This window comes from Oncorhynchus tshawytscha, linkage group LG06 (assembly GCF_018296145.1).
Source record: "Oncorhynchus tshawytscha isolate Ot180627B linkage group LG06, Otsh_v2.0, whole genome shotgun sequence".
NCBI lineage: Eukaryota > Metazoa > Chordata > Actinopteri > Salmoniformes > Salmonidae > Oncorhynchus > Oncorhynchus tshawytscha.
In genome coordinates this window covers 3,772,112-3,798,050 of record NC_056434.1, presented here as the reverse complement: position 1 = coordinate 3,798,050, position 25,939 = coordinate 3,772,112, and the positions used below count along the sequence as shown (strand labels likewise).

Genomic DNA, 25,939 nt, shown 5'->3' with positions numbered 1-25,939 from the left:
CTATCTATCTATCTATCTAGCTACTGTATCTATCTATCTATCTATCTATCTAGCTACTGTATATATCTATCTAGCTAACTAGCTACCTCTATCCCAGAATGCCCTGCGGGGGGAAACGGACTGTAAACACAGCAGTTGTTATCTAGAGCTCCACTAGTAGCAACTAGCTGCTGTCTGACGCTACCAGGCCTTGCTATTCCTGTGAGTATCATCATATATGAGTATAATAATCGATTGTCTCATGGTTTTACACGTGTAAGTTACAGCAAATTAATCTAATATCCTATATCGACATGAATGTTATGACTACGGATACAACGTTAATAAATTCATAGCTAGTTATTAACCTGTCTCTAGTTTTTTTGTTGTTGTCGTCAACAGTTAGCTCGTTTAGTAGCTAACAAGCGAATGTAATGTTACACTGTCCTTGACTTACTTTAGTTAGCTAACGGTAACTAGTACAAACAACAAACAAACAAAAAAACTGTATTGTCTGGCAAGCTAGCTAGCTGACAGTCAATACATTTAGATACAATCTGGTTGGCTAACACGTTTGTTGATAAGCTGGCATAGTGATCTGTATGATCATAACACTCTGCAGACAGTACTGATGATGGACTGCTAACTGATAGCTATCTAACTTTCGCTCATGTAAGTGCATTTCAAAGTAGCTTCCCAGTCCTAATCACGAGTCATAAATTAATTGTTTTATTTACAGGGACCATGTAGCTAAGTGGATGCCGGTTAGAAGCCAATTACTAGAGATGGATGCCTTTTTGGGATCTCTGCAAGACCATGACGTGAGGTGAGAGCAGATACGAGCAGCTACCTTTTAGTTCTAATAGGAGTAACTATGCATTGGAAGATATCTATGGGTTTTTTTTTTTTAAGACCTCAAGCTTTTCAGAAAGTAAATGTTGTCCTGCTCCGCCCTTCCCAGCTCTGTCCTCACGTCCTGTGAGCCCGAGCTGCAGGAGCTGATGAGACAGATAGACATCATGGTGAACCATAAGAGGACGGAGTGGGAGGCAGAGATCCAGGCCATGGAGCTGCGTCTACACAGCGGAGAAGAGGAGCTCCTCTCAGCCAGAAACCTCATAGACCAAAGGAACTCAGAGGTACGGTTGTGCATAGATAGTATTGTTGTTGTTATTGTACGATTTGTATTTATTTTCAAACAATACAAAACACATACAAACCTTATGCAAAGGCAGACAACGAACATCACCCATCCCCAGACTCCCCCTGCTCACACCCCCATCCCCAGACTCCCCCTGCTCACACCCCCATCTCCAGCGCCTGCATCACTCTCGGCCACATCGTCTCAAACTGCACCATTTTATTTCTCTCCATCGCCCCAAGCACTTTTCCATTGTAAGATAATAAAGCATTTGACCTTTCCATAGTGTTAACAATGGAGGATTGGTTCATTTCCAGTTTTAAGTATACCTTTTTTTAAGAGGATTGACAAGAAAACTATTGCCCAACCTATTGGGTATCTCACCCCACGCATACCATTATCTGTAAGGTCCCTCATCTCTCTACCCCACACATACAATTATCTGTAAGGTCCCTCATCTCTGTACCCCACACATACTGTAAGGTCCCTCATCTCTCTACCCCACACATACAATTATCTGTAAGGTCCCTCATCTCTCTACCCCACACATACAATTATCTGTAAGGTCCCTCATCTCTGTACTCCACACATACAATTATCTGTAAGGTCCCTCATCTCTCTACCCCACACATACTGTAAGGTCCCTCATCTCTGTACCCCACACATACAATTATCTGTAAGGTCCCTCATCTCTCTACCCCACACATACAATTATCTGTAAGGTCCCTCATCTCTCTACCCTACACATACAATTATCTGTAAGGTCCCTCATCTCTCTACCCCACACATACAATTATCTGTAAGGTCCCTCATCTCTCTACCCTACACATACAATTATCTGTAAGGTCCCTCATCTCTCTACCCCACACATACAATTATCTGTAAGGTCCCTCATCTCTCTACCCTACACATACAATTATCTGTAAGGTCCCTCATCTCTGTACCCCACACATACAATTATCTGTAAGGTCCTTCATCTCTGTACCCCACACATACTGTAAGGTCCCTCAGTCCAGCAGTGAACTTCAAACATGGATTCAACCTCAAAGGGATATTCAATGTCTGCTTTGTTTTTTATTTTTGCCCATCTACCAATAGGTGCCCTTCTTTTGCGAGACATTGGAAAACCTCACGGGTCTTTGTGGTTGAATCTGTGTTTGAAGTTCACTGCTCGACTGAGGGACCTTACAGATAATTGTATGTGTCGGGTACAGAGATGATAGTAGTCATTCAAAAATCATGTTAAACACTATTATTGAACACAGAGTCCATGCAACTTATTATGTGACTCGTTAAGCACATTTTTACTCCTGAACTTATTGAGGCTTGACATAAACAAAGAGGTTGAATACTTATTGACATTTCAACTTTGCATTTTTTATTCTTTAGTAAAAAAATTAAAAACATAATTCCACTTTGACATTATTGGGTATTGTGTGTAGATCAGTTACAACATCTTAATTTAATCTATTTTAAATTCAGGCTGTAACACAACAAAATGTGGGAAAAAGTCAAGGGGTATGAATACTTTCTGAAGGCAGTATATATAATCTCTGTTTTAACTCCTGATGTCTCACTCCTTGCCTTTTATACCCTGTGGAAGATGTACAAAGTGACAGTGGCTATAGTTTCACTGTTAGACCTGCAGAACACTGGCTGTCGGTTGTTGAAAGTGGTAGTGGAGAAAGAGCTGATGCAGGTGAACTAGACTGAGAGGCTATGTGGAAGTAGAATTGCAAAACTCCTCTTAACTTTCCCCAAATTCTCCAGTTTTCTAGAAATCCTTTTTAGAAGATAATTGGAATAAGCAAAAAAATTAAATACATTGGAATCCTTCAACCAGGATTTCTGGAAAACCTGCAAATTCGAGGAAAGTTATCCGATTTTTGCAGCCAAATGTGTGAGGCAAGCTTTTCTGCTGCATGTAAATGTGAGTGTTCCGTCAGTCTCCGTCAACTTAAGGTGTGGGGCCTAAAACTGAGCTTGAATTTATTTATTTTACTAGGTAAGTCAGTTAAGAACAAATTCTCATTTTCAATGACAGCCTAGTGGGTTAACTGCCTGTTCAGGGGCAGATCGACAGATTTGTACCTTGTCAGCTAGTCCAATGCTCTAACCACTAGGCTACCCTGCCGCCCATGCTAATCTCCCAGAAGAAACACACTAATGGAATGAACTACGAAGGCTGTCATGTTGTTGGTGAGAACTTACACTAGAGAGGTCCGATACATCAAGACACAACATTGGAACAATTCTGTGACTACTACAAAACGTTTGTTTTAATTTAACATGCATTGCTGCACGACAGCGTTTGTTCCTAAAGTGTGTTTTGTAGCTGTGAATGCAGCCTGCCTACCGGGTTCTCTTGACACGAGCCCTTATTGCCTGTTTATCTTCCCACAGGCCGGGTTGCTCCGCAAGCAGCTAAATGAGGTCCAGACAGGGAAGCAAGAGCTGGTCATTAAATATGAGGAACAACTGCAGCGTGTCAAAGATGAGGTACGTTAGTGAGCGCTTTAGTGCAACATAAAGACAGTGTCGGTCTGTCAGTCTGTCTACCTATCTGTCTGTCAGTCTGTCTACCTATCTGTCAGTCTGTCTACCTATCTGTCAGTCTGTCCACCTATCTGTCTGTCCGTCAGTCTGTCAGTCTGTCTACCTATCTGTCAGTCTGTCTACCTATCTGTCTGTCTGTCAGTCTGTCAGTCTGTCTACCTATCTGTCAGTCTGTCTACCTATCTGTCAGTCTGTCTACCTATCTGTCTGTCAGTCTGTCCGTCAGTCTGTCCGTCTGTCTACCTGTCCGTCAGTCTGTCCGTCTGTCTACCTGTCCGTCTCTCCGTCAGTCTGTCTACCTATCTGTCAGTCTGTCTACCTGTCCGTCTGTCCGTCAGTCTGTCTACCTATCTGTCCGTCTGTCTGTCAGTCTGTCTACCTATCTGTCAGTCTGTCTACCTATCTGTCAGTCTGTCTACCTGTCTGTCTGTCCGTCAGTCTGTCTACCTATCTGTCAGTATGTCTGTCTACCTATCTGTCGGTCTACCTGTCCATATGTCTTTACTCTAGATTAGAGAACCAATAATAGCCATTTTCCGTATGCTCAAGCTGCTTACATATTACGGGTGAAACCCAGTCTAGTCTAATGTGTACAGAGAGCTGCATGAATCAAGCCACACCATTCCCATGTCTCCTCTCTCTCTCCCTCCCTCCCTCCAGTTGTCTAAGCTGAAGCACAGCTACCAGAAGCTTCAGAGTAAACAGCTGAAGGAGTCGCGTGAAGGAGCCAAGAGCCGAGAGGAGGACCGGACAGAGGTGATCCGCCTCAATGGAAAGATAGAGGTACGGCCTGGTTCTTTTCTCAGAAGCTATGGACCAGTGTTTCCGATGTAGAGTACAGTGTGTAGACATTTTGTCAGAGAAGGAGTGATCATCAGTTTGACCTTTAAAAAAAAACAAACATCCTAATGAATAACATTATATTGGACAAGAAGGACCTGATCCTAGATCAGCGCTACTTTGAGGTGCATATTGCCCCGGATGTGCCTTTTGACACCCTCTGCTGTTCCCTAGCTGTGTGTTCATCCCTGACCTCTGTGTTGTGTTGACCCCTGACCTCTGTGTTGTGTTCATCCCTGACCTCTGTGTTGTGTTGACCCCTGACCTTTGTTTTTTTATTTGTTCTTTATTTAACTAGGCAAGTCAGTTAAGAACAAATTCTTATTTACAATGACGGCTTACCCTGGCCAAACCCTAACCGGGACAACGCTGGGCCAATTGTGCGCCACCCTATGGGATTGCTAATCACGCCCGGTTGTGATACCGCCTGGAAAACTAGCCATGGTCTGCAGTGATGCCTCTAGCACTAAGATGCAGTGCCTTAGACCGATGCGCCACTCGGGAGTGTTGTGTTGTTCACCCCTGACCTCTGTGTTGTTTTTGACCCCTGACCTCCGTGTTGTGTTCATCAGGAGTTCCGTCAGAGGTCAGCGGAGTGGGAGAACCAGAGGATGCAGTACCAGAAGCAGGTGTCGTCCCTGGAGACCCAGAGGAAGGGTCTGGCAGAGCAGTTCACTAATATGAAGGTAACTTAGCAACCAGGGACTTTACGATTTACTATATGTTGTGTTGTACAAAACATGTACAGATAGTTTTACATCACAATTTACAGGATCGTGACCTTGAAGCTGATTCCCCTCTAATCTTCTATCATCACCTGTCTCATCGAGACATTTACTTTTATTCTGCATATTTGAACACTGAAGACTACTGTTGACATTAGAATTTAGGAGCCTTAAGACTTTATAGGAAAATTACCCCCCCCACTTTCAAAGTATCCTGAAATGAGCTACACTCTGCTGTACCTCCTCCTCCAGTCCCAGGGTGCAGCGTGGCTACAGGACCCAGGAGGAGGGCGTGCCGGGCAGGCAGATCTGCAGAGGCTGAGGGGTCAGTTGGAGAGGGCCCAGGATACACTGCACTCCCAGGAACTGGAGCTGGAACGACTCAGACACCTCCAGGAGCAGCTGAGGGGAGAGCCCAGGAGGGGACAGCATGTAGGAGCCTGGAGGGAGGGAGGGAGGGAGGGAGGGAGGGAGGGGGAAACCCTGTGCCTGTTGGCAGACCTGAGACGGACCGTTTTCTTGAAATAGACAGTCAGTGCCAGCCAGGTGCAGGTCTCTGTGATTGATGTTACAGTCAGGAATAGACGACGAAGTGAGACAGTGGTGTGAAATGCACGGTTGTTGTAAACCAAAGACGCTGCAGATTGGTGTGAATGAAAAATAACATGGTATTAGACCATAGCTTATAGACTGGTTCATAGACCTGCTTATAGACTGATTCATATACCTGCTTATAGACTGGATTATAGACTGTAGGTTTGGTGTTGTAGATTGGTTCATAGACTGGCTTATAGACTGTGGGTTTGGTGTTGTAGACTGGTTCATAGACTGGCTTATAGACTGTGGGTTTGGTTCATAGACTGGCTTATATACTGGCTTATAGACTGATTCATAGACCTGCTTATAGACTGGCTTATAGACGGTGGGTTTGATGTTGTAGACTGGTTCATAGACTGGCTTATAGACTGTGGGTTTGGTTCATAGACTGGCTTATATACTGGCTTATAGACTGATTCATAGACCTGCGTATAGACTGGCTTATAGACTGTAGGTTTGGTGTTGTAGACTGGCTTATAGACTGTAGGTTTGGTGTTGTAGACCGGCTTATAGACTGTAGGTTTGGTGTTGTAGACTGGTTCATAGACTGGCTTATACACAGTGGGTTTGGTGTTGTAGACTGGTTCATAGACTGGCTTATAGACTGTAGGTTTGGTGTTGTAGACTGGTTCATATACTGGCTTATAAACAGTGGGTTTGGTGTTGTAGACTGGTTCATATACTGGCTTATAAACAGTGGGTTTGGTGTTGTAGACTGGTTCATATACTGGCTTATAAACAGTGGGTTTGGTGTTGTAGACTGGTTCATATACTGGCTTATAAACAGTGGGTTTGGTGTTGTAGACTGGTTCATATACTGGCTTATAAACAGTGGGTTTGGTGTTGTAGACTGGTTCATATACTGGCTTATAAACAGTGGGTTTGGTGTTGTAGACTGGTTCATATACTGGCTTATAAACAGTGGGTTTGGTGTTGTAGACTGGTTCATATACTGGTTTATAGACTGTGGGTTTGGTGTTATAGACTAATTCATAGACTGGCTTATACACAGTGGGTTTGGCGTTGTAGACTGGCTTATAGACAGTGGGTTTGGTGTTGTAGACTGGTTCATAGACTGGTTTATAGACTGTGGGATTGGTGTTATAGACTAATTCATAGACTGTGGGTTTGGTGTTGTAGACTGATTCATAGACGGTGGGTTTGGTGTTTTTGACTGATTCATAGACGGTGGGTTTGGTGTTGTAGACTGGTTCATAGACTGGGTTTTGTTGTTGTAGACTGATTCATAGACTGTGGGTTTGGTGTTGTAGACAGATTCATAGACTGTGGGTTTGGTGTTGTAGACTGATTCATAGACGGTGGGTTTGGTGTTTTAGACTGATTCATAGACAGTGGGTTTGGTGTTGTAGACTGGTTCATAGACTGGCTTATAGACCGTGGGTTTTGTTGTTATAGACTGATTCATAGACGGTGGGTTTGGTGTTTTAGACTGATTCATAGACAGTGGGTTTGGTGTTGTAGACTGGTTCATATACTGGTTTATAGACTGTGGGTTTGGTGTTATAGACTAATTCATAGACTGGCTTATACACAGTGGGTTTGGCGTTGTAGACTGGCTTATAGACAGTGGGTTTGGTGTTGTAGACTGGTTCATAGACTGGTTTATAGACTGTGGGATTGGTGTTATAGACTAATTCATAGACTGTGGGTTTGGTGTTGTAGACTGGTTCATAGACTGTGGGTTTGGTGTTATAGACTGATTCATAGACTGGCTTATAGACGTTGGGTTTGTTGTTGTAGACTGATTCATAGACTGTGGGTTTTGTTGTTGTAGACTGATTCATAGACTGTGGGTTTGGTGTTGTAGACAGATTCATAGACTGTGGGTTTGGTGTTGTAGACTGATTCATAGACGGTGGGTTTGGTGTTTTTGACTGATTCATAGACGGTGGGTTTGGTGTTGTAGACTGGTTCATAGACTGGCTTATAGACCGTGGGTTTTGTTGTTATAGACTGATTCATAGACAGTGGGTTTGGTGTTATAGACTGATTCATAGACAGTGGGTTTGTTGTTATAGACTGATTCATAGACGGTGGGTTTGGTGTTATAGACTGGCATAGACTGGGTTTTGGTGTTGTAGACTGATTCATAGACGGTGGATTTTGTTGTTGTAGACTGATTCATAGACTGGGTTTTGTTGTTGTAGACTGATTCATAGACTGTGGGTTTGGTGTTGTAGACGGATTCATAGACAGTGGGTTTGGTGTTGTAGACTGATTCATAGACGGTGGGTTTGGTGTTGTAGACTGATTCATAGACTGTGGGTTTGGTGTTGTAGACTGATTCATAGACGGTGGGTTTGGTGTTGTAGACTGGTTCATAGACTGGCTTATAGACCGTGGGTTTTGTTGTTATAGACTGATTCATAGACAGTGGGTTTGGTGTTATAGACTGGCATAGACTGGGTTTTGTTGTAGACTGATTCATAGACTGTGGGTTTTGGTGTTGTAGACTGATTCATAGACGGTGGGTTTGGTGTTGTAGACTGATTCATAGACTGTGGGTTTTGTTGTTGTAGACTGATTCATAGACGGTGGGTTTTGTTGTTGTAGACTGATTCATAGACTGTGGGTTTTGTTGTTGTAGACTGATTCATAGACTGTGGGTTTTGGTGTTGTAGACTGATTCATAGACTGGGTTTTGGTGTTGTAGACTGATTCATAGACGGTGGGTTTGGTGTTGTAGACTGATTCATAGACTGGGTTTTGTTGTTGTAGACTGATTCATAGACGGTGGGTTTGGTGTTGTAGACTGGTTCATAGACTGGCTTATAGACTGTGGGTTTGGTTCATAGACTGGCTTATATACTGGCTTATAGACTGATTCATAGACCTGCTTATAGACTGGCTTATAGACGGTGGGTTTGGTGTTGTAGACTGGTTCATAGACCTGCTTATAGACTGATTCATAGACTGTGGGTTTTGTTGTTGTAGACTGATTCATAGACGGTGGGTTCACTCTGCTCCCCCCTGCAGGTGCTGACAGAGGAGAAGGAGGGGCAGAAGCAGCAGTTCTGTAATGACCTGTCCAAGCTGACCAGGGCCCTGCAGGCTAAAGAAGAAGTCATCCAGTCTCTAGAGGAGTGTCTAGGAGCCCAGGGGAGAGGTGGCTCAGGACTACAGCTCCTCAGACAGGACCTAGAGAAGACTACCACCAAGCTACACTCTGCCCAGGCCTGTGAGGTCCACCTGAAGACTGAACTGGCCAGACTCAGAGACAGGTGATCTGACCGGTTGGTTGACTGACTGGCAGTCTGGTTGACTGTGACTAAATGACTGAGTGGTTGGTTGACTGACTGGCAGTCTGGTTGACTGTGACTAAATGACTGAGTGGTTGGTTGACTGACTGGCTGTCTGGCTGACTGTGACTAAATGACTGATTGGTCGGCTGACTGTCTGCCTGGTTGGTTGACTGACTGGCTGGTTGGTTGACTGTCTGACTGGTTGTCTGGTTAACTGTATGACTAAATGGTTGACTGGCAGACTGACTGTCTAAATGACTGACCGTCTGATTGGCTGACTGTCTGACTGACTGTCTGATTGGCTGACTGTCTGACTGACTGGTTGGCTGACTGTCTGATTGGTTGTCTGACTGGTTGTCTGGTTAACTGTATGACTAAATGGTTGACTGGCTGACTGACTGTCTGCTTGACTGTCTAAATGACTGACCGTCTGATTGGCTGACTGTCTGACTGACTGTCTGATTGGCTGACTGTCTGACTGTCTGTCTGATTGGCTGACTGTCTGACTGACTGGTTGGCTGACTGTCTGATTGGTTGGCTGACTGTCTGACTGGTTGTCTGGTTAACTGTATGACTAAATGGTTGACTGTCTGACTGACTGTCTGATTGGCTGACTGTCTGACTGACTGACTGTCTGATTGGTTGGCTGGCTGACTGCCTGATTGGCTGACTGGTTGGCTGACTGTCTGATTGGCTGACTGATTGACTGGTTGGCTGACTGTCTGATTGGCTGACTGATTGACTGACTGGTTGGCTGACTGTCTGATTGGCTGACTGACTGACTGACTGGTTGGCTGACTGTCTGATTGGCTGACTGACTGACTGGCTGACTGACTGTCTGATTGGTTGGCTGACTGTCTGATTGGCTGACTGACTGGTTGGCTGACTGTCTGATTGGCTGACTGATTGACTGGTTGGCTGATTGGCTGACTGATTGACTGTCTGATTGGCTGGCTGACTGACTGACTGGTTGGCTGACTGTCTGATTGACTGTCTGATTGGCTGGCTGACTGTCTGATTGGCTGACTGACTGACTGACTGGTTGGCTGACTGACTGACTGGTTGGCTGACTGTCTGATTGGCTGACTGATTGACTGGTTGGCTGACTGTCTGATTGGCTGACTGACTGACTGTCTGATTGGCTGACTGACTGACTGTCTGATTGGCTGACTGATTGACTGGTTGGCTGACTGATTGACTGGTTGGCTGACTGTCTGATTGGCTGACTGATTGACTGTCTTATTGGCTGACTGACTGGTTGGCTGACTGTCTGATTGGCTGACTGATTGACTGGTTGGCTGACTGTCTGATTGGCTGACTGATTGACTGGTTGGCTGACTGTCTGATTGGCTGACTGACTGTCTGATTGGCTGACTGATTGACTGGTTGGCTGATTGGCTGACTGACTGACTGACTGTCTGATTGGCTGGCTGACTGACTGGTTGGCTGACTGTCTGATTGGCTGACTGATTGACTGTCTGATTGGCTGACTGACTGTCTGATTGGCTGACTGACTGACTGACTGGTTGGCTGACTGACTGACTGGTTGGCTGACTGTCTGATTGGCTGACTGATTGACTGGTTGGCTGACTGTCTGATTGGCTGACTGATTGACTGGTTGGCTGACTGTCTGATTGGCTGACTGACTGTCTGATTGGCTGACTGATTGACTGGTTGGCTGACTGTCTGATTGGCTGACTGATTGACTGGTTGGCTGACTGTCTGGTTGGCTGACTGATTGACTGGTTGGCTGACTGTCTGATTGGCTGACTGATTGACTGGTTGGCTGACTGATTGACTGGTTGATTTCATTTTTTATTTTTTTTTCACTTCATTTTTAAATTGTCTGAATAAAGTCTAGGAGCACCACGTGTGAATTGAGTCCATTTAACAACAACAAGATGTTGTCTTTCATTTTACAGTTGTGTTGAATTCATTTAGTTAAGGTTGAAAAGTTTACATAACGAATTGTGAAAAAATATTCCAACTAAACGTTGTTGAATTGTGGGTCCTCTGTTTTATCATGTAGTCAATCTGCAGCCATCTGTGTCACAGTTTGGTTGATGAAGGTACAAAATCTGCTTTGTCGTCATACTGCAGCCTGGTATCAGTTTATATGCATCACAATTTTATGTTTTTACAAAAAAAAACTATGTGCCCATAGTGAAACATGTCTTCTCTCCTCAGACTGGAGACGATGAGCAGACAGAGAGGAGAGTTGGTCACGAGAGAAACGGAGCTGAAGCATATCAAGGAAGAGAGGAGTCGCTCTGTGACTGAGGTGAAACGGGTAAGTGGCAGTGACCAGGGTCCCACAGTAAGTGGCAGTGACCAGGGTCCCACAGTAAGTGGCAGTGACCAGGGTCCCACAGTAAGTGGCAGTGACCAGGGTCCCACAGTAAGTGGCAGTGACCAGGGTCCCACAGTAAGTGGCAGTGACCAGGGTCCCACAGTAAGTGGCAGTGACCAGGGTCCCACAGTAAGTGGCAGTGACCAGGGTCCCACAGTAAGTGGCAGTGACCAGGGTCCCACAGTAAGTGGCAGTGACCAGGGTCCCACAGTAAGTGGCAGTGACCAGGGTCCCACAGTAAGTGGCAGTGACCAGGGTCCCACAGTAAGTGGCAGTGACCAGGGTCCCACAGTAAGTGGCAGTGACCAGGGTCCCACAGTAAGTGGCAGTGACCAGGGTCCCACAGTAAGTGGCAGTGACCAGGGTCCCACAGTAAGTGGCAGTGACCAGGGTCCCACAGTAAGTGGCAGTGACCAGGGTCCCACAGTAAGTGGCAGTGACCAGGGTCCCACAGTAAGTGGCAGTGACCAGGGTCCCACAGTAAGTGGCAGTGACCAGGGTCCCACAGTAAGTGGCAGTGACCAGGGTCCCACAGTAAGTGGCAGTGACCAGGGTCCCACAGTAAGTGGCAGTGACCAGGGTCCCACAGTAAGTGGCAGTGACCAGGGTCCCACAGTAAGTGGCAGTGACCAGGGTCCCACAGTAAGGGCAGTGACCAGGGTCCCAGTAAGTGGCAGTGACCAGGGTCCCAGTAAGTGGCAGTGACCAGGGTCCCAGTAGTAAGTGGCAGTGACCAGGGTCCCACAGTAAGTGGCAGTGACCAGGGTCCCACAGTAAGTGGCAGTGACCAGGGTCCCACAGTAAGTGGCAGTGACCAGGGTCCCACAGTAAGTGGCAGTGACCAGGGTCCCACAGTAAGTGGCAGTGACCAGGGTCCCACAGTGACCAGGGTCCCACAGGCAGTGACCAGGGTCCCACAGTAAGTGGCAGTGACCAGGGTCCCACAGTAAGTGGCAGTGACCAGGGTCCCACAGTAAGTGGCAGTGACCAGGGTCCCACAGTAAGTGGCAGTGACCAGGGTCCCACAGTAAGTGGCAGTGACCAGGGTCCCACAGTAAGTGGCAGTGACCAGGGTCCCACAGTAAGTGGCAGTGACCAGGGTCCCACAGTAAGTGGCAGTGACCAGGGTCCCACAGTAAGTGGCAGTGACCAGGGTCCCACAGTAAGTGGCAGTGACCAGGGTCCCACAGTAAGTGGCAGTGACCAGGGTCCCACAGTAAGTGGCAGTGACCAGGGTCCCACAGTAAGTGGCAGTGACCAGGGTCCCACAGTAAGTGGCAGTGACCAGGGTCCCACAGTAAGTGGCAGTGACCAGGGTCCCACAGTAAGTGGCAGTGACCAGGGTCCCACAGTAAGTGGCAGTGACCAGGGTCCCACAGTAAGTGGCAGTGACCAGGGTCCCACAGTAAGTGGCAGTGACCAGGGTCCCACAGTAAGTGGCAGTGACCAGGGTCCCACAGTAAGTGGCAGTGACCAGGGTCCCAGTAAGTGGCAGTGACCAGGGTCCCAGTAAGTGGCAGTGACCAGGGTCCCACAGTAAGTGGCAGTGACCAGGGTCCCACAGTAAGTGGCAGTGACCAGGGTCCCACAGTAAGTGGCAGTGACCAGGGTCCCACAGTAAGTGGCAGTGACCAGGGTCCCACAGTAAGTGGCAGTGACCAGGGTCCCACAGTAAGTGGCAGTGACCAGGGTCCCACAGTAAGTGGCAGTGACCAGGGTCCCACAGTAAGTGGCAGTGACCAGGGTCCCACAGTAAGTGGCAGTGACCAGGGTCCCACAGTAAGTGGCAGTGACCAGGGTCCCACAGTAAGTGGCAGTGACCAGGGTCCCACAGTAAGTGGCAGTGACCAGGGTCCCACAGTAAGTGGCAGTGACCAGGGTCCCACAGTAAGTGGCAGTGACCAGGGTCCCACAGTAAGTGGCAGTGACCAGGGTCCCACAGTAAGTGGCAGTGACCAGGGTCCCACAGTAAGTGGCAGTGACCAGGGTCCCACAGTAAGTGGCAGTGACCAGGGTCCCACAGTAAGTGGCAGTGACCAGGGTCCCACAGTAAGTGGCAGTGACCAGGGTCCCACAGTAAGTGGCAGTGACCAGGGTCCCACAGTAAGTGGCAGTGACCAGGGTCCCACAGTAAGTGGCAGTGACCAGGGTCCCACAGTAAGTGGCAGTGACCAGGGTCCCACAGTAAGTGGCAGTGACCAGGGTCCCACAGTAAGTGGCAGTGACCAGGGTCCCACAGTAAGTGGCAGTGACCAGGGTCCCACAGTAAGTGGCAGTGACCAGGGTCCCACAGTAAGTGGCAGTGACCAGGGTCCCACAGTAAGTGGCAGTGACCAGGGTCCCACAGTAAGTGGCAGTGACCAGGGTCCCACAGTAAGTGGCAGTGACCAGGGTCCCACAGTAAGTGGCAGTGACCAGGGTCCCACAGTAAGTGGCAGTGACCAGGGTCCCACAGTAAGTGGCAGTGACCAGGGTCCCACAGTAAGTGGCAGTGACCAGGGTCCCACAGTAAGTGGCAGTGACCAGGGTCCCACAGTAAGTGGCAGTGACCAGGGTCCCACAGTAAGTGGCAGTGACCAGGGTCCCACAGTAAGTGGCAGTGACCAGGGTCCCACAGTAAGTGGCAGTGACCAGGGTCCCACAGTGGGGTCAGAGGAGTCGCTCTGTAACTGAGGTGTAACGGGTAAGGCCGAGCGTACACTACATGACTTTCAAAATACTAACATCGCTGAGCCTCTCACATGAAACTTTCCTGTAGTTTTGTTGTCTTGCCAACGTAGTGGTGCGTATACTAAATGATGTAGCAGAGACGGAGGGTCACACACTACAAGATTCTTCAGTTTGGTCGGGAGGATTCTCCATGCCACCATTCTCCAAGTTAACCTTAACCCTCCTGACCAACCAGACACCTCCTAACCCTCCTGACCAACCAGACACCTCCTAACCCTCACACACTACAAGATTCTTCAGTTTGGTCGGGAGGATTCTCCATGCCACCATTCTCCAAGTTAACCTTAACCCTCCTGACCATCCAGACACCTTCTAACCCTCCTGTCCAACCAGACCCCTCCTGACCAACCAGACACCTCCTAACCCTCACACACTACAAGATTCTTCAGTTTGGTCGGGAGGATTCTCCATGCCACCATTCTCCAAGTTAACCTTAACCCTCCTGACCATCCAGACGCCTCCTAACCAACCAGACACCTCCTAACCCTCCTGACCAACCAGACACCTCCTAACCCTCACACACTACAAGATTCTTCAGTTTGGTCGGGAGGATTCTCCATGCCACCATTCTCCAAGTTAACCTTAACCCTCCTGACCATCCAGACACCTTCTAACCCTCCTGTCCAACCAGACCCCTCCTGACCAACCAGACACCTCCTAACCCTCACACACTACAAGATTCTTCAGTTTGGTCAGGAGGATTCTCCATGCCACCACGCTGTCTCTCTAAAACAATGATGTGATTACATTGTTAACGTAGCTACAACAAGCTGTGGCAAAAAAGAGCAGCCTCATAAATGTTTTCATGCAGACATTCACTCTTGCCATACGGAGTGTAAATATCTAGTCCAATACATTTTTGAATTGAGTAACATTGCTTGTCAACTTCAGAGTTGTAACGATTTGACTCTTTGGTTTTTAAAGACAAGTACAAATGCATACCAGCAGTAGTCCTGGCTCCTGCTCCAGAGTCCACACCTTCTGGGAGTCGTGATACAACGTCATCATCTCAATGGCTGATCGCTGTTCTTAACACTTGTCGTTGTACATCACACACTACAAGAGCATTGTTCCGTGCTGAAGCCCCACCAGACAAACTCAATCCTGTTCCGTGCTGAAGCCCCACCAGACAAACTCAACCCTGTTCCGTGCTGAATCTCCACCAGACAAACTCAAACCTGTTCCGTGCTGAAGCTCCACCAGACAAACTCAACCCTGTTCCGTGCTGAAGCTCCACCAGACAAACTCAACCCTGTTCCGTGCTGAAGCTCCACCAGACAAACTCAACTCTGTTCCGTGCTGAAGCCCCACCAGACAAACTCAACCCTGTTCCGTGCTGAAGCTCCACCAGACAAACTCAACCCTGTTCCGTGCTGAAGCCCCTACCAGACAAACTCAACCCTGTTCCGTGCTGAAGCCCCACCAGACAAACTCAACCCTGTTCCGTGCTGAAGCTCCACCAGACAAACTCAAGCCTGTTCCGTGCTGAAGCCCGAGCAGACAAACTCAACCCTGTTCCGTGCTGAAGCTCCACCAGACAAACTCAACCCTGTTCCGTGCTGAAGCCCGAGCAGACAAACTCAACCCTGTTCCGTGCTGAATCCCGAGCAGACAAACTCAACCCTGTTCCGTGCTGAAGCTCCACCAGACAAACTCAACCCTGTTCCGTGCTGAAGCCCCACCAGACAAACTCAACCCTGTTCCGTGCTGAAGCCCCACCAGACAAACTCAACCCTGTTCCGTGCAGAAGCTCCACCAGACAAACTCAAACCTGTTCCGTGCTGAAGCTCCACCAGACAAACTCAACCCTGTTCCGTGCTGAAGCCCCACCAGACAAACTCAACCCTGTTCCGTGCTGAAGCCCCACCAGACAAACTCAACCCTGTTCCGTGCTGAAGCTCCACCAGACAAACTCAACCCTGTTCCGCGCTGAAGCCCCACCAGACAAACTCAACCCTGTTCCGTGCTGAAGCCCCACCAGACAAACTCAACCCTGTTCCGTGCTGAAGCCCCACCAGACAAACTCAACCCTGTTCCGTGCTGAAGCTCCACCAGACAAACTCAACCCTGTTCCGTGCTGAAGCCCCACCAGACAAACTCAACCCTGTTCCGCGCTGAAGCCCCACCAGACAGGAGTATTAAAACATATTTACCTGTACTTAGCCTCTGTCGAAGCTTTCAATAACATTATCTTAAGTCACGATTCGTCCAGTTGTAGCATGTGGTGGTCATTTTCAGTGGTTGGCCAATAGATGGGAAATACCAGGATGTTTAATGAGTACATAACGACAGGACAGTCCTATTTACATTCCGTTCTATTATAGCTGCGTGAGGAGCTGGCGAGGGCGGAGCAGACGCGCTGCTGGGAGGTGGAGGGCATGAGGAAGGAGGTGTCCCAGATGACCAATGAACTGCACCAGCGTGACATCACCATCGCCACACTCAGTGGCTCCGCCTCCAGCGTGGAGCGCCAGCTAAGTGGCGAGGTGGAGAGAGCAGAGCGCCGGGCGGCTGAGCTCAAGGTGAGGTCCACCAGGGTGAAAGGAGTCTTAAAGGAAAGATTGTATACAAATACAACATAGTAACACTCCTCTTAAACAGTCTACCAAGGGGGTGTTGTCTGTAGAAATCAACAAAGCATGACAAGACTTTGCCTTTGTTTTGGTTTGTTTGGTTGTTAATTAGGGTGTACAGGGTGAATACATGGTCTGTTGTACGGTAATTTGGTAAAAAGCCAATTTGACATTTGCTCAGTACATTGTTTTCGTTGAGGAAATGTACGAGTCTGCTGTTAATGATAATGCAGAGGATTTTCCCAAGGTTACTGTTGACACATATTCCACAGTAGTTATTGAGGTCAAATTTGTCTCCACTTTTGTGGATTGGGGTGATCAGTCCTTGGTTCCAAATATTGGGGAAGATGCCAGAGCTAAGGATGATGTTAAAGAGTTTTAGTATAGCCAATTGGAATTTGTTGTCTGTATATTTGATCATTTCATTAAGGATACCATCAACACCACAGGCCTTTTTGGGTTGGAGGTTTTTTATTTTGTCCTGTAGTTCATTCAAGGTAATTGGAGAATCCAGTGGGTTCTGGTAGTCTTTAATAGTTGATTCTAAGATTTGTATTTGATCATGTATATGTTTTTGCTCTTTATTCTTTGTTATAGAGCTAAAAAGATCTAGAAATTGTCTCGAAGGGATTGAATTTGTTGTTGCTTAATTGTTTTTTGGTAGGTTTCCAAACTGCATTCCTTCCATCTATAGCATTTCTTAATGTTACTCAGTTCCTTTGGCTTTGATGCCTCGTGATTGGGTATTGCTCTGTTCAAGTAGACTGTGATTTTGCTGTGGTCTGATAGGGCTGTCAGTGGGCTGAGTGTGAACGCTCTGAGAGACTCTGGGTTGAGGTCAGTGATAAAGTAGTCTACAGTACTACTGCCAAGAGATGAGCTATAGGTGACTGTGGATAGAAATCCGCTTGTTTTTTTTTGGCCAATTTGAACCGCTCACTTGTGGTTTGTGTGGATTTTATAATGTCATATGTTTTCCCCCCAACACCTCTTTTCATCAATTTGTATAGCAGACCCTCATGCCAAATTGAGTCAAAAGCTTTTTTTGAAATCTCTCTTTCTCTCCATTTCGCTTTCCACACAGACCAGCTCCGTCGTCTGTCACTCATGGAACCCATTTGTTGTTGCTCAACCAAGAGACTACGTGCGGTCATTCTGCATGGTCAATGCAGCTCATGCAACAATCCACAGGCGTTGTATAATATTAGTTTGTCTTTTATTACATCTGCAAACAGCCAGTTTGTCTTTTCTTAGCAAGTTTTTCGCTAAATCGTGTTAGCCATTAATGCTAATCGCTAGTTAGCTGGCTAGCTGGCTAATTTATTTATTTATTTCACCTTTATTTAACCAGGTTGAGAATACGTTCTCATTTACAATTGCGACCTGGCCAAGATAAAGCAAAGCAGTTCGACACATACAACAACACAGAGTTACACATGGAGTAAAACAAACATACAGTCAATAATACAGTAGAAAAATAAGTCTATATACAATGTGAGCAAATGAGGTGAGATAAGGGAGGTAAAGGCAAAAAAAAGCAGTGGTGGCGAAGTAAATACAATATAGCAAGTAAAACACTGGAATGGTAGATTTGCAGTGGAAGAATGGGCAAAATAGAAATAAAAATAATGGGGTGCAAAGGAGCAAAATAAATAAATACAGTAGGGGAAGAGGTAGTTGTTTGGGCTAAATTATAGATGGGAAATGTACAGGTGCAGTAATCTATGAGCTAATGAATGTACTGAGTTAGCTAAATCATGTTAGCCACTAATGCTAATCTCAAGTTAGCTGGCTAGCTAGCTAATGAATCTACTGAGTTAGAAAGCTAGCTAATACAGCTTTGCCCGTATAGTGCAGGCACGTGGCAGTGTGAAAATAATTTCAAACGAGTGCCAGGAAATGGATGGAAATGCAGGAAATAATTTGAGGTTGAAGTCGAATTGAACAGTATAAACCAATCAGAATAGAGAAAGACCCATTGAAAATCACTTAGAATATATGTGTTGCTAACCTGAGGTAATACACTACTCATAAATCACACTTAGAAATGTTAGTAATAAAAAAATATATAAAAAAAATACCATCCAAAATATGAAGAAAAAATACTGTGATATGATATTTTGGCCATATCGCCAAGCCCTACTTATGCCAGTGGCTCTGTTACTCTATTCCATCCAGGTGACTCAGGTGCAGCTGGAAACTCTGAAGATTGAGAACCAACATCTGAATGATCTGCTGGAGAGAGTGGAGTCGAGGTCTACTATGGTCTGGACTGATTTATACTTCTTTGGAACGTTGTCCAAATCTACTGTATATTTCCCTTTAGTCCTGATGTATCTTTCACTATCTTTCATTATCTTTCAATATATTTCCACATCTTTCATTGTATTTCATTATCTTTCAATATCTTTCATTGTCTTTCAATATCTTTCTTGCCCTCTTTTTCAATCTCTCTCCTTCACCCCCCCACCCCCTACAGAAAGGGGACCCCTGCCTGGCCTCTCTGAGAGAGAGCTATGTATCGTCTCTGAGTAGCTTGGAGCAGGAGAACAGGCAGATGAGACAGGAGTTGGCGGAGGTGAGAGCTCGCCTGGAGGCCTCTACACAAACCTGGCAGGACAAGCTAGACAGATCCCTGCTACACAACCAGTCCAGGGCCGTTCCACGACAAACACAAGATGGGTAAGCTACAGTAGACAGACAAACACACACACTGCAGTCTCACTCAGGTCACACAAAGCCTGGTGAATTATGCTTTGTGTTCTTCACTAATGTTTAGTGAACCTCAGTGTTGTTCCTGCTGTAGGAGTGAAGAGGAACTGCAACAGAGACACAGAGAGGAGATCTTAGCCATGGAGGCCAGGATGCAGGAGAACACCTTGCACTACGAAGAGGAGATCCAGCGTCTCCTCCAACAGCTAGAGGCACTCTCCTCCTCCTCCCCTCACAGACACCACACACAGACCCTGGACCACAGGCCGGTCTCAGCCTCCTCTTCCTCCTCCTCCTCCTCGTCCTGTCGAGAAAGCAGACTAGCCCGGGGGACAGCCTCAGCCCTCGTCTGTGTTCCTAATGGACCTGCACCTCCTGCACCTCTACCTGTCTCTGCACCTATCTCTGCACCTGGTGGTGCTGAGGGCCAGTTGTCCAATTCAGAGGAGGCTCTACACCTGCAGGCCAGTCAAGACATACTGAACATGGTGAGGCTACATGTCAGTGACGATTTAGATACACTCACTCTGCCAGACTCATGTGGTTACTATATACAGATGCTCTGTTAAGAAACATGTTAGTCATTTAGCAGACGCTCTTATCCAGAGACACTTACAGACTTTTCCTCAGTGAAGCTGCTGTCAAAAAAGTCCGTAAGAAAAGACAAGTGCAGTTGTTAAGCGACTAGGAGACCAGCGTTAAGCGACTAGGAGACCAGCGTTAAGCGACTAGGAGACCAGCGTTAAGCGACTAGGAGACTAACGTTAAGCGACTAGGAGACTAACATTAAGCGACTAGGAGACTAATGTTAAGCGACTAGGAGACTAGCGTTAAGCGACTAGGAGACTAGCGTTAAGCGACTAGGAGACTAACGTTAAGCGACTAGGAGACTAACGTTAAGCGACTAGGAGACTAATGTTAAGCGACTAGGAGACTAGCGTTAGCGACTAGGAGACTAGCGTTAGCGACTAGGAGACTAGCGCGTTAGCGACTAGGAGACTAGCGTTAGCGACTAGGAGACTAGCGTTAGCGACTAGGAGACTAGCGTTAGCGACTAGGAGACTAGCGTTAGCGACTAGGAGACTAGCGTTAAGCGACTAGGAGACTAGCGTTAGCGACTAGGAGACTAACGTCAGCGACTAGGAGACTAGCGTTAAGCGACTAGGAGACTAGCGTTAAGCGACTAGGAGACTAACGTTAAGCGACTAGGAGACTAGCGTTAAGCGACTAGGAGACTAATGTTAGGCGACTAGGAGACTAACGTTAAGCGACTAGGAGACTAACGTTAAGCGACTAGGAGACTAACGTTAAGCGACTAGGAGACTAACGTTAAGCGACTAGGAGACTAATGTTAAGCGACTAGGAGACTAGCGTTAAGCGACTAGGAGACTAGCGTTAAGCGACTTGGAGAATAATGCTGGTATAGTGAGGAGTAAAATATAATGTGATGTTAGTCAAAGTTGACGATGACGATAACAGGCAGATGTTGAGTATTATACAGGATATAATAATTTCAGCATAAGGCCTTTCTGGGGACCAGTCTCCTTTTTCAGTCTTCAGTTAGTACGGCAATATAATACTGTGTCTAGGGTTTCAAATCACTAGCTTTCTCCAAATTCCCAGTTTTCCCAGAATTCCCAGTTGGAGGATTTCCTGCTTATTCCTTCCAGATTCCTGGAATCTTCCAGCCGTGATTAAAAAAAAAAAAAACTGGTAATTTGAGGAAATTTACCGGAATTGCGCAACCTTATAGTGTCTAATACCTCCTGTTCTCCAGGAGCGCTGTGTGGCTTCCCCTACTGGCTCGGTGGCTTCCCGGTACCTGGAGGAGGAGAACCTGCGCTCCCAGGAGCTGCTCCAGAGACTAGACGCTCACATCCAGGGCATGAGGCAGGACAATGTCAGGACCGTTTCTAAATACCTGGGCCATCCAGACACCTCCCAACCTTAACCTTCCTGACCATCCAGACACCTCCTAACCTTCCTGACCAACCAGACGCCTCCTAACCTTAACCTTCCTGACCAACCAGACACCTCCCAACCTTAACCTTCCTGACCATCCAGACGCCTCCTAACCTTAATCCTCCTGACCATCCAGACACCTCCCAACCTTAACCCTCCTGACCAACCAGACACCTCCTAACCCTCTTGACCAACCAGACACCTCCTAACCCTCTTGACCAACCAGACACCTCCTAACCCTCTTGACCAACCAGCAACCTCCTAACACTCCTGACCAACCAGACACCTCCCAACCTTTAACCCTCCTGACCAACCTTAACCCTCCTGACCATCCAGACACCTCCTAACCTTAACCCTCCTGACCATCCAGACACCTCCTAACCCTCCTGGCCATCCAGACACCTCCTGACCAACCAGACACCTCCTAACCATCCTGACCAACCCGACACCTCTGAACCATCCTGCCCAACCCGACACCTCTGAACCATCCTGACCAACCAGACACCTCCTAACCATCCTGACCAACCCGACACCTCCTAACCGTCCTGACCATCCAGACCCCCCCTAACCTTCCTGACCATCCAGACACCTCCTAACCTTAACCCTCCTGACACCTCCTAACCCTCCTGACCAACCAGACACCTCCTATCCCTCCTGACCATCCAGACACCTCCTATCCCTCCTGACCATCCAGACACCTCCTAACCCTCCTGACCAACCAGACACCTCCTAACCCTCCTGACCAACCAGACACCTCCTAACCCCCTCTGACCAACCAGACACCTCCTAACCTTAACCCTCCTGACCAACCAGACACCTCCTAACCTTAACCCTCCTGACCAACCAGACACCTCCTAACCCTCCTGACCAACCGGACACCTCCTAGCCTAACCCTCATGACCAACCAGACACCTCCTAACCCTCCTGACCATCCAGACATCTCCTAACCTTAACCCTTCTGACCATCCAGACACCTCCTAACCCTCCTGTCCATCCAGACTCCTCCTGACCTTAACCCTACTGACCATCCAGACACCTCCTAACCCTCCTGACCATCCAGACACCTCCTAACCCTCCTGACCATCCAGACACCTCCTAACCCTCCTGACCATCCAGACACCTCCTAACCCTCCTGTCCATCCAGACTCCTCCTGACCTTAACCCTACTGACCATCCAGACACCTCCTAACCCTCCTGACCATCCAGACACCTCCTAACCCTCCTGTCCATCCAGACACCTCCTAACCCTCCTGTCTATCCAGACTCCTCCTGACCTTAACCCTACTGACCATCCAGACACCTCCTAACCCTCCTGACCATCCAGACACCTCCTAACCCTCCTGACCATCCAGACACCTCCTAACCCTCCTGTCCATCCAGACTCCTCCTGACCTTAACCCTACTGACCATCCAGACACCTCCTAACCCTCCTGACCATCCAGACACCTCCTAACCCTCCTGTCCATCCAGACACCTCCTAACCCTCCTGTCTATCCAGACTCCTCCTGACCTTAACCCTCCTGACCATCCAGACACCTCCTAACCCTACTGTCCATCCAGACACCTCCTAACCCTCCTGTCCATCCAGACACCTCCTAACCCTCCTGTCCATCCAGACACCTCCTAACCCTCCTATCCATCCAGACACCTCCTAACCCTCCTGTCCATCCAGACACCTCCTAACCCTCCTGTCCATCCAGACACCTCCTAACCCTCCTATCCATCCAGACACCTCCTAACCCTCCTGTCCATCCAGACACCTCCTAACACTCCTGTCCATCCAGACTCCTCCTGACCTTAACCCTCCTGACCATCCAGACACCTCCTAACCCTCCTGTCCATCCAGACTCCTCCTAACCTTAACTGCAAATAGCTGACCAGACAGACAGCTCACCTCTGGAGTCGTCACCAGATATGTGCCACTGACCGACCGACCACCAGGTTTCTCTAGTTCTAGGAGTATTAGTGAGGCAGTTCTCTGGCTTTGTGTGTCTCTACAGATGGACCTGTTGGACCGACCCACCAACCCACACACCAGAGTCCAGGTTTCTCTAGTTCTAGGAGTATTAGTGAGGCAGTTCTCTGGCTTTGTGTGTCTCTACAGATGGACCTGTTGGACCGACCCACCAACCCACACACCAGAGTCCAGGTTTCTCTAGTTCTAGGAGTATTAGTGAGGCAGTTCTCTGGCTTTGTGTGTCTCTACAGATGGACCTGTTGGACCGACCCACCAACCCACACACCAGAGTCCAGGTTTCTCTAGTTCTAGGAGTATTAGTGAGGCAGTTCTCTGGCTTTGTGTGTCTCTACAGATGGACCTGTTGGACCGACCCACCAACCCACACACCAGAGTCCAGGTTTCTCTAGTTCTAGGAGTATTAGTGAGGCAGTTCTCTGGCTTTGTGTGTCTCTACAGATGGACCTGTTGGAAAGATACACTGTAAATGTGACCAGTGACAGTTTGTTGCAGAGTTCACGTGTGTGATTTAGTCCAGGGTAGTTTAGGTGTGTCTCTGAACCCACTGACTCAAATCTACAGTGTCGTCGTCAGTTAGCGCCTCTGTAAAGCACTTTAGAAACGTATTGCTAAGCCGAGTTAGTGGTGCTTAGATTCGTCCTTGACAATCTCCTTCCTTTTGTACCCGTTTCGCCGTCTGTTTTTCTGGATGTGGAATGTTTTTCTGGCGGTGCTGTAGCAGTCATTGTTTTTATTGACAGTTTGCCTCCTGTGATATCATCCATATAAACCCAAGATGGAATGTAACTATGTTTGTAAACATAGAAATATATATATTTTTTTTAATATTCAAAACCTCATTCTTCAATGGCTCAGATGTTGACGAGAACATGGTACATCTTCTCTCTCAGTCAGCAGTGTGTGGGCGGGGTCTCTCTCCTCAGGGTTAAGGTGTGACTGCATCCCTCCCTGAGAGAGGGAGAGAGAGAGGGAATCAAAAAAATTATTTGTTAGTGCCAGAAAATCTGTCATCCTCTCTGTGATTCTGTGACGGTTCCACAAGGTCCCAGCCCATCTCTCAGTAGAGGGTTAACATGGTAGAACGAACGGAGGGAGGGAGGGAGGGGGTGTCCTTGGCTCTCGACCCTTTCCCACATAACACACAAAAAAAAGGCCCATAGCACTCTGGTTAAAAGTAGTGCACTATATGGGGAAATAGGGTGCAATATTAGGATGTACCCGGGTGTTTGTGGGAATGAAATAAAGACAAAATATGAATATACCAAATAAATGTCAAATGTTTTGAGGAATGTATTGTTTTGTGTTTTCTGTTCCATCCTTTTTTGTGGATTAGGGACGTGTGTGTTAAGGAAATATGTATCGCTTCAGTCCAGAAGTCTTTCATATTGGTATTTAGTAACCGTGGTTACTGGGGCAGTCAGGCCCAACAAACTGGAGAGTGGAACTTGGCAGAGCAAACCTCTTGCTAGCTACTCTTTATGCTGAAGCAGAGGAGAGCGAGGGCTTACGTCCCAAATTGCACCCTATTTTATTGTCGTAGGGTCAAAAGTAGTGCCCTATATAGGGAATAGGGTTCCATGTTGGAGGAACGCAGGGTTTTTTGACGGATGAGGATTCTTTCAAGGGGCCTGGAGTAAGGGAAGAATTAGCTAAGCCTAATTTTACCACCTGCCTACGGATTTCTGGTTAAGATACACAACAGATAAAGACGCAGATCACAGTAGTTCCATGACCTAGCTACCTAAGGAAGACTAGGATGTAGCTTCAACGTTTCAGTAGTTCCATGACCTAGCTACCTAAGGACGAATATGATAAAGCTTCAACGTGACTAAAGATGCAATAGAACGAGCCTGTTTCTGCTCTCTTGTCATTGACAGACAGACAGTCATTCATTGCCATGCCAAGCTGTCCATGAGGAGTTGGCAAGGGAACAAAAACAGACAGGCTCTCAGGCTACAATAGAGCAAATAGTACATAAAGTTGAATGAACAAAATGTTTTGTTGTGTTAGCGCTAGCTGGGGTACTACGGACTGGGACAGTGTTCTTGCTGTACAACAATAAGCAGCAAGTCATTGGACCGCAGGAAGCTGAACTGAACTGCTCTTCTGAAAGCCACCAGCAGAGGGCGCTGTTACATTGAACTCATGCCGGTCAGGATTTCCCAGGGAAGAGCAATGCCGTTGCATATGATGACAGACAGCTACATATGGTTTGCTACAGTAACCTGCTGTATCTACACATGATGTCGACGGATCATTTGAAGCTACAGGTTTCCCTGGTAACATCAGCTTTCCTGCCGTTTTCAAGTCTCTGCCGTCATTGGTCTCTGCTCCAGTTTCTAACGGCATTACTGAGTGACTGTCATTGCATCACAGATTCCTTTTTTCCTCATCGACTTCCATTGCTTTTTTGTGGGTTAAAATTTAAAAAATGTTTAAATTGCTTATTAGCTTAAGACATTTAAGGCCATATTCTGACTGGAAGTAAGTAGACTCCACACTGATTTAAAGTTTAAATTTAGTTTTTAAAAAA

General features: G+C 47.3%; 1 protein-coding gene across 3 annotated transcripts; it reads left to right on the top strand.

Moving 5' to 3' along the window:
* The first annotated feature begins 76 nt into the window (after nucleotides 1–76).
* Nucleotides 77–24,695, top strand: cep63 (centrosomal protein 63). Of its 3 annotated transcripts, XR_006083556.1 has the most exons (16): nucleotides 77–201; nucleotides 719–805; nucleotides 941–1,118; nucleotides 2,724–2,819; nucleotides 3,524–3,619; nucleotides 4,337–4,459; nucleotides 5,089–5,202; nucleotides 5,494–5,673; nucleotides 8,836–9,080; nucleotides 11,289–11,391; nucleotides 16,506–16,703; nucleotides 18,933–19,019; nucleotides 19,234–19,436; nucleotides 19,561–19,954; nucleotides 21,244–23,369; nucleotides 23,474–24,695. XR_006083556.1 is itself a non-coding variant. In XM_042322853.1 (15 exons), exons 2-15 carry the CDS (start codon nucleotides 738–740, stop codon nucleotides 21,415–21,417), a joined length of 2,259 nt encoding a protein of 752 aa, XP_042178787.1. In that variant the 5' UTR covers nucleotides 77–201; nucleotides 719–737; the 3' UTR covers nucleotides 21,418–24,695. The 3 variants fall into 3 exon arrangements, 2 of the variants coding, with proteins under 2 accessions (XP_042178787.1, XP_042178788.1); XM_042322853.1 differs by having other exon boundaries at nucleotides 21,244–24,695; XM_042322854.1 differs by lacking the exon at nucleotides 2,724–2,819 and having other exon boundaries at nucleotides 21,244–24,695.
* The last annotated feature ends 1,244 nt before the right edge of the window (nucleotides 24,696–25,939 follow it).